The sequence below is a fragment of the Zea mays genome, chromosome 5 (genome assembly GCF_902167145.1).
Source record: "Zea mays cultivar B73 chromosome 5, Zm-B73-REFERENCE-NAM-5.0, whole genome shotgun sequence".
NCBI lineage: Eukaryota > Viridiplantae > Streptophyta > Magnoliopsida > Poales > Poaceae > Zea > Zea mays.
The window spans coordinates 120787148-120802919 of record NC_050100.1 but is presented as its reverse complement, the minus strand read 5'-3'; the positions used below and the strand labels follow the sequence as shown (position 1 = coordinate 120802919).

The following is a 15772-nucleotide window of genomic DNA, read 5'->3' as shown; positions in this document are numbered from 1 at the left end:
TATTTATCCTTTCTCCATCCATCTAGACTCTATCACATGGAAACCACATATAATCATTTCAAAAAGACGTGAGGAGACTGTTCGTCACTTGTTCTCAAATGCTATGAGTTAAGAACAAGGCAACACAAAATGTTAAATGTTAATGCCCTTCATCCTTCGATGCATTATTTCCCTTAGGATATAATGATCTTCAGACAAAGGTTATGAAGGACATACCTTCACAAACGCGGTATATGTTAATAAAAGAAGAAGCATATGAAATATAAGAGACAACATAAACAATCATATAACATTATTAATTCATTCTCATCATATTATCTTGGAAAGACAGAAACAATATTGAATTACAAATGTATCTTCGGCTTGATAGAAGGTAAAAGTACAAGCGTGACGCACAAGCGAATACAAGTCAGCGTGAACAGTACGGGGGTACTGTTCATCTATTTATAGGCACATGACACAGCCTATGAAAAATTACATTCATGCCCTTTATATTTACTATTGACTTATAAACAAATCTATGAGGACTAGATAGCCTTTTCCCCTTTAAGTCGGTTCCTTTTTTCGCTATTTAGCCGAAGCTCCTTTGCGCGTAGCTTCGGAGCAACTCCAACCTTCGTCACGATCATGCTTTTTACATGGTACATGTTTTTAACCCGAGTCCGAAGGTACCTGTTCATACGTCACACTTGGAAGATATTGTTAAATCATGTTTTTGAGGACCTTCGGAGGACGAAGGCCCCCAACAGTAGCCCCTCGCAGTATTAATTTGTTTAAGATAACGAATTCAGACTGCGACATGGACGAAGGCCTTAAGCCGAAGGTCCAAAAAAACACCTTCCCTTTGCTAGAATAGCAACAGTCAATGACGGACGGGCCCCCCCAATTTGGAGCGTGCTGAGCATATAAATAAGAACTCACACCAGTTATATTTGATACGCTGTTTGTGCCATTTGCTTTACTTCCTCAATTTCATAGCTCTTGCTCACTAACGCTTGCTAGTTTTTCAAGCTTTCTGAGCTTCGGTTAAAAATACGCATTTTCATCATTTCTGAAGGAGAAATGTCTCAAGACAAGAAGGTTGTTGCCGAGACGAAGTTGATTGAAGAGGAGAAACTTTTTGAGGAGAAGAAGACTGTGAATCCTTACATTGCTGGATTTATCGAGTCAATGGCAAAAACAAATACAGAGAAGATTACTAAGGAGATACTGGAAGGCCTGTCTGAAGATACTGGTGACAGTGATAGTTATGATGCAGAAAGCGGGGGCGAAGATTCCGAGGATCGGCCCTGGAGGCCAAGTCATACAATCTTTAAGAAATCAACAATTAAACAGAGTCATCTTGACAATATGAGAGGAAGGTACTTTCGGGATATGTCTATTGTGAGAGCTGGTAGAGACAACAACGTCCCTGCCCCCGAGGAAAACGAAGTTGTGGTTTACCGAAGCTTCTTTAAAGCTGGGCTTCGGTTCCCACTGAGCAGGTTTTTGGTTGAAGTGCTGAAAATATATCAGATTTACCTTCATCAGATAACCCCCGAAGCTATTATTAGAATGGGGATTTTTGTCTGGGCTGTAAGAAGTCAAGTGCTGGAGCCAAGCGCGAAATGCTTTTGCAGTATGGCCGAGCTTGTATATGAGATGAAGGCCATGGGCAAAGAACAATATCATAACAATTTTGGCTGTTATGGATTTATCGCTCACCCCAACGCAAGCCACCCGGTGCTAGCATTCTGGAAAAGGTGGCCCAGAGCTTGGATGGAGGAATGGTTTTACGTGAAGAATGATTTGAAGGCAAGGGAAGATATTAAGGAAGTCATTATGCGTCCCATTTGGTCCCGCTTCGGCCTCCGAAGGCCGAAGGTTGAAATTGATGATGCTGCGGAAGCGTGTCAGAAGGCCTTCGACACTGTTTGCTCTTTTATTTGCACAAGAGATTTAGTTCAAGAGCACATAGCCTTAAGGGTGTGGCCGCTTGTGGAAGGCTGGGAAATGCCGAAGGAAACCATCAATGATTCTAGTTCTAGCGAAGGTGATTTGGTCCGGCTGAAATACACCTTCAGGTTTGGAGATAAGTTTGATGAACCAAATGATGATTGGTTGAAGTGCATTGAAACCACTAGCGATGAGTTACTTGGGGCATACTCCAAAACCGAGGACAATGCCTTGTTCGCAGCCTTCGGTGGCTGGAGAAAGAAAAGATTAAACAGAGTTTTCGACGCCATCGGCTTCGTATACCCTAACTACCACTACCCGCTGCGGGGTCAAGGGAAAAAGAGGAAAACTTCTGCTCTGGACAGCCCAGATAAGCCTATGCCGAAGGGCAAAAAGTTGAAGGTTCTTACCCACCGGCCACGTTACATTGAACCGACCATGGTTCCTGAGTTTGGCGCAGGGACATCTTCTGCTGCCGAAAGAAAAGAAACTGCTTCAACTACACAGAGTACTGAAGAGACGACTATAATGCCAAAAATGTCTAGAGCCAAGGAAGTTGAAACGAAGGTTGATAAGGCTGATAAACCAGAAATTGAAGAAATAATGAAAATGCCAGATATTTTGAGCGCTCCAACAAGGGCAACAGTACGGAAGGTACAAACGGGTTCTATCGTGACTCCTAAAAGGAGAAGGACGGTAAATGTATTAGATGTATTGGAAACAGCCGACTCCATAAGTCTCGCTCCCACAGGGAAGGTTGTCGAAGCTGACAAAACGCAACCTAAAGCTGATACTAAACAAATAGAAGTTGAAGCTACAATAACCTAGGCTGAAACCGAGGCAGGGCCCATAGTGTCTGCTGAGACGAAGCTTGCCACAACCGAGCAGAGGGCCGAAGGAATAACTCCAGATAGTAATATAGATTTTGAGAAAAGTGTGGCCAAAGAAGCCGAATCCCTTACTCCCGAAGTACTCTCCGAAGGTTTTGATTATATCGTTAGACATGCTTCGGGAAAAAGACTATCCGAAGAAGAAATTTCTGAAGCCAAACATTATGCGCGGGAATTATAGTATCCGAAGGGGCCCTAGTGTTTAATGGTACAAACGAAGATGACTTTTTGTACTGCCTCCCGGACAACAAAGAATTATTCGTCTGTCGGGAGATGGCCAGATGTATGGGTTTTCCGAAGCTCGAAGCTGGCCTTTGCGCCATGACAAAGGCTGATCTGGCAGACAGCCTTGCGTACAACAGTCTGAAGGTACAAAAGTTCTGAATTTTGAAGTTTATGGACTCTGAAATGAAGCCTTTTGTTATCATGTTGATCTTTTATTCTTTCTTGCAGGGCTTAATACTTAGCAATGCCCTAAGAGCACAAAAGAACGCCGAAGATGAGAGTTGTACTATGGCTCTCACCAACCTTCGATCAGAGGTTATCAGGCTAAGAAACGAAGCCATGGAAAAAGACAAAATTCTACTTTCATTGGTAGATAAAGTAAAAGAAGATGAAGCTAGATTCAAAACACAATCCGAAGCCCAAAAAACTGAAGTTGAAGACCTTCGTAAGCAGCTAGCTAAAGCTAAAGAGAAATATGCAGTCGCAGAAGCTAAACGAGGAATTAACGAATACTGGGCAAATCATTTAGAGAAAAACATTGAAGAGCTTCGCACATCCAAAGAAAGATGCTTTGAAAAATCTTTAGACCGTGTGAAAAAATTAAAGCTAGCTTTGCCAACGTGGGCACCTATTCTTCCGAAGAGAACTTCATACGAGGCGACCCTGAAGGTGTTATTGAATGGATAAGTTGGGAAGCCAAAGCCTTTGAAGAAATTCTGAGTGACCACGGGGATGTATGTGCGTTCTCCGGTGCGCGAGGGATTTCGGCTATCTTGGAGAAGGCGGGATGCGACCATATCAAGACCATGGCCCAGGACGAAGCTGCCTTCTCCGTAAATGATACGAAGGACCCCTCAGCTGAAGCAAGTTTAATAGGCGGGAAATTTTATAACGACATCTGGGCAAATGGTGGCCGAGAAATGGCTCATGAAATTATGAAAAAGAGTGAAAAAGACATCCATGAGACCCGAGCCAAAGCAAGACAAGCTGAAGAAGTTGTAGATCGTGAAAAACGTATAGGTATTATGTCGTGATTTTTAACTTCGGCATTTGTTTTTATAGCTTCAGACTGATTAACTTTTTCTTTCTTTAGCTGAATTATCTCCGCCGTCGGTACCGCTCGATCTCCTAGCTGATCCAGAAGCGAAGGAAGCACTGGAGATTATCAATATAGCCGAATCTGTTATTGACGAAGTCGTTAACAAATTGCTAAATGAAGTTGCGGAGAAGGTCCTGAAGGAAGACTAGTAATTTTTGTAAAAAAAAATTTAGACGATCAATGAAACTTTGCTGCAACAAGACTGTAATATTCGACGTGTATAATTTTGAATTTGATCTGTAAATTATTCGTAATTCACTTCTTTACGATGCATGAAACTTTTACATACATACCATTTTTGAGCCTTCGGCGAAAAAACACCTTCCCTTCTTTTCATGCTTCGTGAAGAAAAAAGATTCATGCTTCGTGAAAATATCCGTGCCTTGTAAGAACATCCCAGCTTCGTAAACAAAGGATCCCTTCTTTTGCAATAGAGCTGATGAAGTTGTATTTCTCAGCTTACTTTGTGCCTTAGCACATTTTCATTTTTTATAAAGCAATCTCCGAAAGTCGAAGATGATGCTAATGCCGAAGACACACACCCACACGCCCACACTGGAACATACGATCTTTGCGTCCCCTTAGGAACGATCGAAACCTCTTTGCCGCTTATTTTTCGGCTTCACCGCTTATTTTCGGTGCAAGTTCTACATACCCTTAGGAACGTCTTTTGAACTTCTTTGTCTTCTATTTCGGCGGTATCACCGTTGACTTTTCGGTGTAAGTTCTGCATTCCCTTAGGAACGTCTTTTGAACTTCTTCGCCTTATATTTCGGCGGTATTTGGCTCTACATTCCCTTTGGAACGACTTTTGAGTAGAAAACTTACACTGCGCTCCCTTAGGAACGACTTTTTTGCAGCTTCGTCAAAACTTACGCTGCGCTCCCTTAGGAACGTCTTTTTTATAGCTTTGGTATTTATCTAGCTCTGTATTCCCTTAGGAACGACTTTTGAGCTTCGACAATTTTTGAGCTTCGTAAATCTGTGAAGAAGATATATTTCATTTTAATAGAAACAAAACTATTACAAGGAATTAAAACTAAATTTACATTACTTGTTCCTTATTGAAAAACAAAATGACATAGAATGTAAATTTTTTCAGAGGTAGGATATCTCTCAATAAATGTTCTTTGATTCCGGCACAGTACTGTTAACTGTGCAAGCTTCAGATTCCTCCCTGAATTCCCGTTGCTGTTGAGAGTGCTGGTGCCCTTCTGGTTGCTGGCTTCAGGAATAGGTCAGTTGTAGTGGTGGTGGGGGTGAGAGTTGTGGCCAGGAAGCCTGTGAGTGGCTAGCCGAAGCAACAGAAGTTGTGGGGTGATTACCCACATACTTTGGTATGTAGGGAGAGTGGCACGAAGCAGTGTGCAAGACCTGCTTCGGCTGATTCTGTCGAGCTTCGGCTTCTGCGATTTCCTTTTGCTTCTGAATAGTAATTTGACACATTCTTGTAGTATGGCCCTTGTCCTCACCACAGAATAAGCAGTAGATCTTCCTGGGCTGATCCCCAAATCTTCCTCCGAAGCCCCAGGCGCCTCTGCCCCTTGGAGCTAGTTGCCTGAAAGAGCTTTGTTGCTGCCCCAAAGATTGTGAGGTGTATTGTGACCTCTGAAGCTGGCTCCCTTTGTCGTCATTCTGACTGGAGCTATGAATCGACCTAACATGCCTTGGGTGGATTCGTCCTCCGAAGCCCCTGGTCATCTCAGAGAATCTGTACGCTTCCTCCCTTCTTTGGCGGAAGTCGTTATCAGCCCGAATGTACTCATCCATCTTCTGAAGCAGCTTCTCCAGGGTCTGTGGGGGCTTTCTGGCGAAATATTGAGCACTAGGTCCTAGCCTAAGACCCTTGATCATGGCCTCAATGACAATTTCATTGGGCACTGTAGGCGCTTGTGCCCTAAGTCGCAAGAACCTTCGTACATATGCCTAAAGGTATTCTTCGTGGTCTTGTGTGCATTGGAACAGGGCCTGAGCTGTGACTGGCTTCGTTTGAAAGCCTTGGAAACTGGTAACCAGCATGTCCTTAAGCTTCTGCCACGACGTAATAGTCCCTGGCCGAAGGGAAGAATACCATGTTTGGGCTACATTCCGGACTGCCATGACGAAGGACTTCGCCATGACTGCGGTATTGCCTCCATACGAAGATATGGTTGCTTTGTAGCTCATCGGAAACTGCTTTGGATCTGAGTGCCCATCATACATGGGAAGCTGAGGTGGCTTGTATGACGGGGGCCATGGGGTAGCCTGCAGTTCTGCTGCCAAGGGAGAAGCATCATCAAAAGTAAAAGTATCATAATTAAAATTATCATACCATCCATCTTCGTTGAATAAGCCTTCTTGACGAAGCTCCCTGTGTTGGGGCCTTTGATCTTGTTCATCTTGAGCTTGATGGCACACTTCTTTAGTAGCTTCGTCGATCTTCCTTTGAAGATCAGCCAGCCGTGCCATCTTCTCCTTCTTCCTTTGTACTTGCTGATGGATGATTTCCATGTCCCTGATCTCTTGGTACAATTCCTCCTCCTAGAGTGTTGGACTGGTGGCCTTCCTCTTTTGGCTTCGAGCTTCTCAGAGAGAAAGTTTCCTGGTTTGGGTTCAGTGGCTGCAGTACAACAGTCCCTGGCGCTGAAGCTTTCTTCGGTGGCATGACGAAGGTCAGTGCTTGCCGAAGGTGGTCGAAAGAGTTCACCGGAGGTGGGGCCAATGTTGGTCACTTGTTCTCAAATGCTATGAGTTAATAATAAGGCAACACAAAATGTTAAATGTTAATGTCCTTCGTCCTTCGAAGCATTATTTCCCTTAGGATATAATGATCTTCAGACGAAGGTTATGAAGGACATACCTTCACAAACGCGGTATCTCTACTACTTATTAAGACTGCAATAGTAGTCGGCCATTCCGCGTTCTGCCATTCCCTGTTCTGCCTTTCCGATTCCCTCCTCCCCGCGCACAGTTGTGTGCCTTTCCGATTCCCTCATCCCCGCGCACAGTCCATTCCTATGTTGTGTGCCTTTCCGATTCCCTCCTCCCCGCGCACAGTCCATTCCTATGTTGTGCATTCTCATTCCCTTCCCTGTAAAGCCCATTCCCATTCCCCCGTACAGCCGACGCCTAGCTAAAATTAAAAAAAATACACATGGCCGGGATTCGAACCCACAACCTCTCAAACAAATAATAGCAGTAGCTACCACTACACCACATGTGTGTTTATGTCTACATCTATAACAGAAAACACATCTACTATATCTCTCCCCATGTCCATCTGCTACCATTGCACAATGCGTGTAGTAGATAAGTATCACCGAGATTCTTCAATTATATTTTTGGATGGAGGGAGTAGTATTTAAAGAAGAGCCTTGCATGCAATTTCTTTTGTTTGAATAATGTTTTCAACTTAAATTTCTTTTTTTGCATGCATGATATTTATTCTTCGTAATATTTTTTCCATAGATCTGACTTGTGAGTCATTTTTATAAACCAACGCCAAACATGAATCCATGTTTCTTACTTGAAAACCCCGAACAAACACCATTAGCAGGAGGCACTCGTGTTGGGGTCGCTCATCGACGACAAGAAAAACTTGACGACTGTCAGTTCGACCTCTAGAAACAGTCCTACGTGGTCGTATGTGCCGCTATGTACGATAAGCTCTGGCGCAGCCGCCGCTTGGACGCGGTGCAGAGCGGCTACTCCACGCTGTCCATCGTCAAGCAGGGGGACCTCATGGTCGTCGCCAACGTCGGCGACTCTCGGGTTGTTCTGGGCACCACATTCGACGAAGACGCCATCACGTCGTCCAGCTCATCGTCCACCTGAAGCCCAACCTGCCACGTAAGTCGCTACTGACTGGCCATGAATTTTTGTGCGCTGAGACGATGGCCGTTGCTGACGTTGTATGAGTGTCCTCGAACACGATGTATGTAGAGGAGTAGCGCATCCGGTGGTGCAATGGCCAGGGGTACTACCTTGCTAATGAGCCCCGGGAGCACTTTGTTTTACAGCCCAGCCAAGAGTCATCAGTACTCGGTATGTCGCGCGCGTTCGACGACTACTATATCGAGGACTGTGGCGTCATCTTGGCGCCAGAGGTGACACAGAGGAGGACCGACAACAATGACCAGTTCGTCGTCCTCGCCATCGTTGGGGTAGCTTTTGTGCCGGCTTGCGTTTAATTCTCTTCGCAAACACACACTTGCCTTTTTGTTTAAGCAAAAGCGTAGGGTGGTACGTGTCTGATGACTAACGATGTACGAGAGAATTTCTTCCGGTATGTGTGAAACGTGCTCTCCAATGATGAGACCATGCAAATCGTGACATATATCGAAGTCTGCATGATACTGATGGTTGCAATGTAGTGGTAAAACAGATAGATTATAAATAACAAAATTTATGTATGGCCAGAATCACAAATTGATTATGAAACATTTTCTTATAACGGTATAACACACATTTTGTATATAAGTTATCGTAGTATACTGGTATTATATATTCCCGTTGCAACGCACGGGCATTCAGTTAGTATGTTAATAAAAGAAGAAGCATATGAAATATAAGAGACAACATAAACAATCATATAACATTATTAATTCATTCTCATCATATTATCCTGGAAAGACAGAAACAATATTGAATTACAAATGTACCTTCGGCTTGATAGAAGGTAAAAAGTACAAGCGTGACACACAAGCGAATACAAGTCAGCGTGAACAGTACGGGGTATTTATAGGCACAGGACGCAGCCTATGAGAAATTACATTCATGCTCTTTATATTTACTATTGACTTATAGACAAATCTATTAGGACTAGATAGCATTTTTCCCTTTAAGTCGGTTCCTTTTTTCGCTATTTAGCCGAAGCTCCCTTGCGCGTAGCTTCGGAGCAACTACAACCTTCGTCATGATCATACTTTTTACATCGTACATGCTTTTAACCCGAGTCCGAAGGTACATGTTCATATGTCACACTTGGAAGATATTGTTAAATCACGTTTTTGAGGACCTTCGGAGGACGAAGGCCCCCAACAGAGACGATTTGACCGATTTTTGAATTCAAGAAAAAAAATTTAAATTGCGCTAACAAGTTAGAAGACAAAGGACATTTTCGTTAAAAATGGATGGACATGGTGTCAAAGTTATGCTAAGATAAAAATCACTACTCTCTTCTCGAATATTTATCGTCCGCTAATTTATTTTTTAACTAAAATGTGTCAAATCAAAAACGGACGAAGTATAATAATATATTTAGTACTTCCTTTATTGAAAAAAGTCGTCACTACGATATTTGTTCCGATCAATTTTTTAAAAAATAAGTAAATTTATAAAAACAAAATTAGTAACATTTGTATAGTTATATAAATTTATTACAAAAATGGATTCAAAGATCTAGCTAATAATACTAATTACATAATATAGATATTCATATTTGTTTTACATAATATAGATATTCATAATATAGCTAATAATACTAATTTGTATGATAAGCTGTTCCTTATCATACACAGTATTCCGTTATTACTATCGTAACACGGAAATTATTCCAAGAGCATCGTTGGTTAACGTTAGAGTCATCACATATACAATGATAAACTACAGAAAGTGTTAGTAGTTGGTCTAAAATAACCCGGAGGTCCACGTAGTCCCAATAAGTCCGCTGCCGACTCGTGGCTTGATGGCATTCTTGAAGGAACAATTATGAGCCTCACCCTCAATAATTAGTGTTTGGTCTGCCTCTGCCTTGTGATGGTAGGAGTAGCTTGGACGTCCTTGTCCTTCTTGCGTTGCATGCAATTACTAATCTTGTTTGCATATCCAAGTTCCATCTAATCGTTGTTCCGCACGTCGTCCAACTCAAATGGAATCCAAATCAGAAGCCAGAGGATTATCAGCAGAGCATTGAGCACATGGGCATAGATTGGTAGAAGGACAATTCCTCAAGAAAATTAAAAGCGAGCCGTCTCTTCTTTAGATAACTACTTACATGGTAATAATTGCATCATCATGTTTATTAGTAGTAGCAGGGGAATGAAGAGAACATCAAAGGGAAATTAAGCGCAGCAGCCATGACCATGGACACTGAAATCGAGCTTAATTCTGATTATTACGACATGCTCTGCCGTGCAGCGTACTAGTATATATGCGAGTATGTACAGCCAGCGTGCACGCCGCCGATGCGGAGAGTCCATCGGCGGTCGCGTCGTGCGTGCTCTGCCCCGACGCAGTGGCCGGTCAGGAGAGGTAGGTGCCGCAGACGCCGGCCCCCGCGCCGCAGCCGCCGCAGCCGCAGCCCCTGCCGCCCACGAACACAGGCCCGTTGGATCGTCCGCGCCGCCGCGGCTTCACCCCTTCCTCCCCGTCCCCAGCGCCAGAGGAGCCGGAAGCCGCGAAGATGATCATGGACAGGAGCGACAGGCACACGATGGCCGCGCAGAACACGACGTCGCCGCCCGCCACCGTGCCCGCGTGGGGCTCGAACACCATGCTGCCACCGGCCATACCGCTCTCTCGCTCGCTCCTCCCAGGGAGACTCGTTGCTGCTGCGTGCAGGGTGTGGGTCGGGTGGGGTGCGGGCAAGTGCGAGCGAGCGGATGGAGGCGAGTGGCGGGAGCTGCCGCTTATAGGAGGCGAATCGACTCGACCACTTGCCGCGCTGTCGCTGTCGTCGGCGGCGACAGGTAACGCCCGCGGAAACTTCCACGCGTGCCGGCCTGACTTAGGGCTTTTCCGTTAGCTCTCAATCCATGTGGATTGAGTGGGATTGGGTGGGTTTAAATCCCAACTAAGTCAAACTCCTTCTTAAATTTTTCCAATCCCATCCAATCCATAGGTAACGGGATTAACCGAACAAGCCCTTAACTGGTCGGATAAAACCAGGTGCCACTGGCGATAATTGTCATTCCGCTACTAGTATAGTATTTCAAAAAAATCCGTTATGACGTCATATTTCTATATATTTTCTCTCTCTCTCCCTCTCTCTGTCTATATATATATATATATATATATATATATATATATATATATATATATATATATATATATATATATATAGAGAGGGAGAGAGAGAGAAAATATACATCTGTATTAAGTATCATAGCATATATATGGTGGTAGCATCACGCGAATCAGTTAGTATATTAATAGGGTGGGTGTACTATACTACTTGTAGTGGGCCGGCCTGATCCACAATAATGGGGTGGCAGCTTCCGTTAGCTGAATGATAAATATGGATTTTACCCTTAACAAGCTTCGGTTTATTTTTTTTATTAGGGCTGATTTGGTGATTACGGATCCCTAGGGGATCTATGGGGGAGAAATCCCTTTTGCAATTCAATTTTGAATAACAAGCGGATTACTTCTCCATGGATCCCTTAGGGATCCCTGACCACCAAATCAACCCTTAGTGATTTCATTTATTTTTTATCATAGAATATGCAAATGCTAAGTACTACTACTAGTATATTACTGCTAATGCACATCTGTTAATTTATTGGTCTGGTTAATTACCGCACCATAGTCCAGTCCAGCACAGCACACAGAATTGGGTTGAGGCTGCTGGACTCTCCGTCACGGTCAACTCAGGCTAGTGCCGGACCACGTAAAACTTGGCGGGGGCGTCCTCGCTTTGACGTGTTCCGCGCGCCTGGCCGGTCCAGATTCCGGAGCCACGCCTCCGTCGGTCCATGGCTGTGTGGTGGCACGGATGGGTTGGCCGGCGGGCACCAGGACGGATGTGGCGTGCGCGCAGTCTTTGGTTGACTAATCGCACACCATACGCCGTGCCATGATGGTTGTTGATTGGCATGGCAGGGGGCAGCCGAATGTAGATGTAGCGGCTTTTGGTTTTGGATGACCTTGGGCGTCAATGTCAATGCTGTGTTCTTTCACACAGCACAAAGAGTCAAAGACAGCGCACTGCGCAAAGCTTCGTTTCAGAACCGGATTTTCAAGATGCTACGTGCACGAAAGAGGAATACAAATAACTTTAAGAAAACCCTGGTACGTATAGGTCCTTCAGGCCCTGCAACGCAGCTAGCAAACGTGCTCACGCGTAACTGAGACAGAACCTCTCAAGTTATTAGACCCACCTACAGTTGTCCTTGTCCATCAGACCTCGGACAACTCTACAGGTGCAGCTAATCACTTGACAAGTTCGGTATCTAAATTCTTTATCTTGCCCAAGAGCGTTTCACCCGTCACGCAGATATTAAAACACATCGGAGGTACGAGTATGCAGAAGCAGTTACAACAACTTACTTTATATTAAGTATGGAAAGAGTATTATTATTACAGACCAGTAAAATATAAAAGTGCTGGAGTAATATTATTACAACCTTAGGAGGCAAAAACCCCTCCTGATTAACAGTAAAAAGTTTTTAAAGGAGGACACTTCCTCCCGAGACTCCAGTCTTGGTTTTCTTCCTTAGGCACCACATTGGAACAAAAGCAACGAAAATTTGCTGCTTCCTCACCTACAACAACATGAGTTCGAAAAACCCTGAGTACGGAGTGTACTTTCGCAAGTCTTAACCGTCAAAATAAAAGACTCTCAAGGATATGCTGGCTTTTGGGAATCAAGGTATGGCTTATCAAGAACCAAAGACTCTGATTGCAGAAATGCTTACTAATAGTGGATCCTTAAAAATCCAGTTTTACTTGTCAGGTTATGTAAAGTTACCTGCATCTAGAGTTCTTTCTAGCCTAGTTTAACCACTTGACCTATACTAGCCAATTTTTTATCAACCCTTCTTGTTCACTGGAATGCTACGTGTAGGGCAGTGATCAAGTCTTCATGTCCGAGAAGTAACGGCGATCCGAATCAATTAATACTCAGCTGAGGATCTCCGATCACACGACATATGTAGCACTTAACCCTTGCATATGTCAACTCACCACCGGGGTTCTTAAGACCAGATCAGGTTCACGCCAACCGAGAGCACAGATACACCACCGTTCAGCCTCTTGCCACGGAGGGTACACGCTACTCTCGCCATCTCTCCACTCCCATTGCGTGTTATCTTATTCTGGTATTAGTCTGCCCGAGGCAAAGCTTACCCATGATGAGGCATGTGACCAGTTAAAAGGTCCTCGATCAGCAAGCCTACATCGACAAGGTCCTTAATCGACTCAGACGGAGACACTACACCGAGACTCCTTTCTCATGCAAGTCAACCGCCCGGTCTCAGCTTTATTATTTTCAACCCAAAGTTTGGTACCTGGCAGAGGTACATCTTTTCCGATGTTGAACCCATCACGACCATGATGGATCTAGCATCAAGTTTTATTTTTGAAAACATCCCACCCACTTGAAGCATCATCTTTTGTCAAAACAAAAACATTTTGTTTTTCTAGAGCAAGGCTAAGCATAAGAAAAACCTTTTTGTAAAACAGGGGATCAAGGAAAGGTAATCAAATTCTCAAGGAAGGAAATGCAGCAATTTGTTTAGCACACAACTCCTATCACCTAATGCATCAAGCAAGTGAGAAAGATTTTAAAATAGCAAGAAGGTGGCAAATGCACCGGGGCTTGCCTTGTGTTATAGAGGAGTCGGGCTCTCCTCCACAGATGTCAAAATAAAAGCAGTTCCCAGCCGATGGTTCTTCAGGTGGTGGTGGTGTAGCTCATGCTTCTTCAACTTCTACTTCTTCTTCGTTTTCTATATATATATATCACATATATAACCATGAATGCTCATGTAATGCTTATTAAAATGCAAAGATAAAAGTATATTATCTTAGGTCTTGAATACAATTTTCCTTCATGGGACTCTAGGAAACTAAGGTTGTTGGAGTCAGAACTGAAGTTCCTATGGCAAGCATCACTAGAAGATTAGGGTTTGGGGGTTTAGGCATCAAACATTGTCCAAATTATACCAAACTTTACCAAAGGCTTCTAAATAACATTTAAAGCTTATCCAACAAGTTTAATGATTTTTGGAGTTATTGATCAATTTCTAAAATTCCAGGAGTATAAGTTTTGGCTATTTTAAATACTCCATAATTCCCTATTAGGAATAAAAATCATAAAATATTTTTATTAAATACTATAGAAAATTAGGAACCTAGCAAAATTGGTCTTGCATTTTTCTTCAATTTTCTAGAAATACTTTAATCCCGACAGAAAAAGAAAAAGAAAAAGAGTCAACGGTATTGGGCTGAATCTGGCCTAAGCCGCCCAACCTAGGTAGAATGCGCCCGCGCGCGCCCATGTGTCGGTTTTTCACCGAGGCCCACAGGGGTTTGAATAACTAGGGAAGAATCATGCGCACTATTTGTTTCAGTCGCTGTCATTTACACTGAAGCCCTCCACGTTCTAACTCTTCACAACTCGAGGTCCTCGACGGCGAGCGGCGATGAACCGAGCTCCGGCGAACCTATACCGGTCAAGGCACGCAATGGCCGGTGCTCTAACTTGGCCGAGACCTAATTCAACATCTAATAACAGTTTCCCCCCGCTCAATTGTACAGCCTGAGCTCTAAATTGCCCTGCCCATGGAGACAGTGCAAACAACGGATGAACACGGGTGTTCCCGACGATCTAGCGCGGTCTAGTTTAATTGAATGGGTCGAGGAGCATCAGTGGCATGCAAGAGTGCTGAAACAAGAGAGCAGAGGGCAAGATCGGACCTGAAACGAGCTAGCCACGGCGAGGACCTTTTCACGATGGCGGAAACCCGATTTGAGGGAAATGAGCAATTCGTGGGCTCTGGTGAGTAATTGGAGGCACGAGCGGGTGGATTGGATGCTTGAATACCTAACGGAGCCAAGGGTGTGCTCAATTTATAGGGCTCTTGAGCGGTGGCCAGTTAATTTGAACTCGCGCGGTGGCGATCGGAGAGGAGGAGGTGCACTGGCGCACGCGATTGGTGGCAATTACAGTGGCAAGCTCACTGGCGATCACCGGATGGGCTAACATGAGTCACGGCGGTGTGGTTAAAGTGCCGAGGCACGTGGCGCAAGGCTGCGAGGTGTCTAACTCTGGCGAGGGTAGATCCGAAGCGGTCGTGAGCTAAGCGGACACGGCGGCCGGAGTGAACAGTGGCTGGAGTTCATCCACTTCACTTTGTTTGTACTCCTTAGCTGTTAAGTGGATTTCACATGCCTGCTTGTTGGTCATTCTTTGACCCTTCACTTTCTTGAAGTACACGGTAACAACTTTGACCCGTGCATCTGACATTGAACCATTTATAACTTTTCTAGCAGCATTGTGGAATACACATTTTGCATGTTCTTCGTTCGCTGTTTCGTCCAATCTAAATTGTTCCTGCAAAATGAAGAAGCAATTAAATTCATTTATAGACGCCCACAGTAAGTAAATTTAAAATACATAATAAACTCACCCAAAATGATGACCACACTGCGTCTTGGTGAGTACGGTCGGGTCCATATGGTTTGAGGCCCCAGTGAGCCCAGTGATACACCCCTGTCTCTGCCCCATTGAATTGTACCACCCCTAGATAGTGAAAACGAGCTATAGATCCCAGCACTGTGTTAACTGGTGCCCGGTGACCTTTGCCACTCCATGCCACCTCCACCCAGCTCCTCTCTCCTGCAGGGTTTATGACCCTACGTTGGTCCAAGGGTTGTGTCGGTGGAACTCTAAGGGACCGCCGAAACCTACAAAATTGTAAAT

General features: G+C 44.2%; 1 protein-coding gene across 1 annotated transcript; it reads right to left on the bottom strand.

The window, feature by feature from the left end:
* Positions 1–10088: 10088 nt before the first annotated feature.
* Positions 10089–10728, bottom strand: LOC100275169 (uncharacterized). Its single transcript, NM_001328084.1, has one exon. The coding sequence runs from the start codon at positions 10636–10638 to the stop codon at positions 10372–10374; it is 267 nt and encodes an 88-aa protein (NP_001315013.1). The 5' UTR covers positions 10639–10728; the 3' UTR covers positions 10089–10371.
* Positions 10729–15772: the final 5044 nt, after the last annotated feature.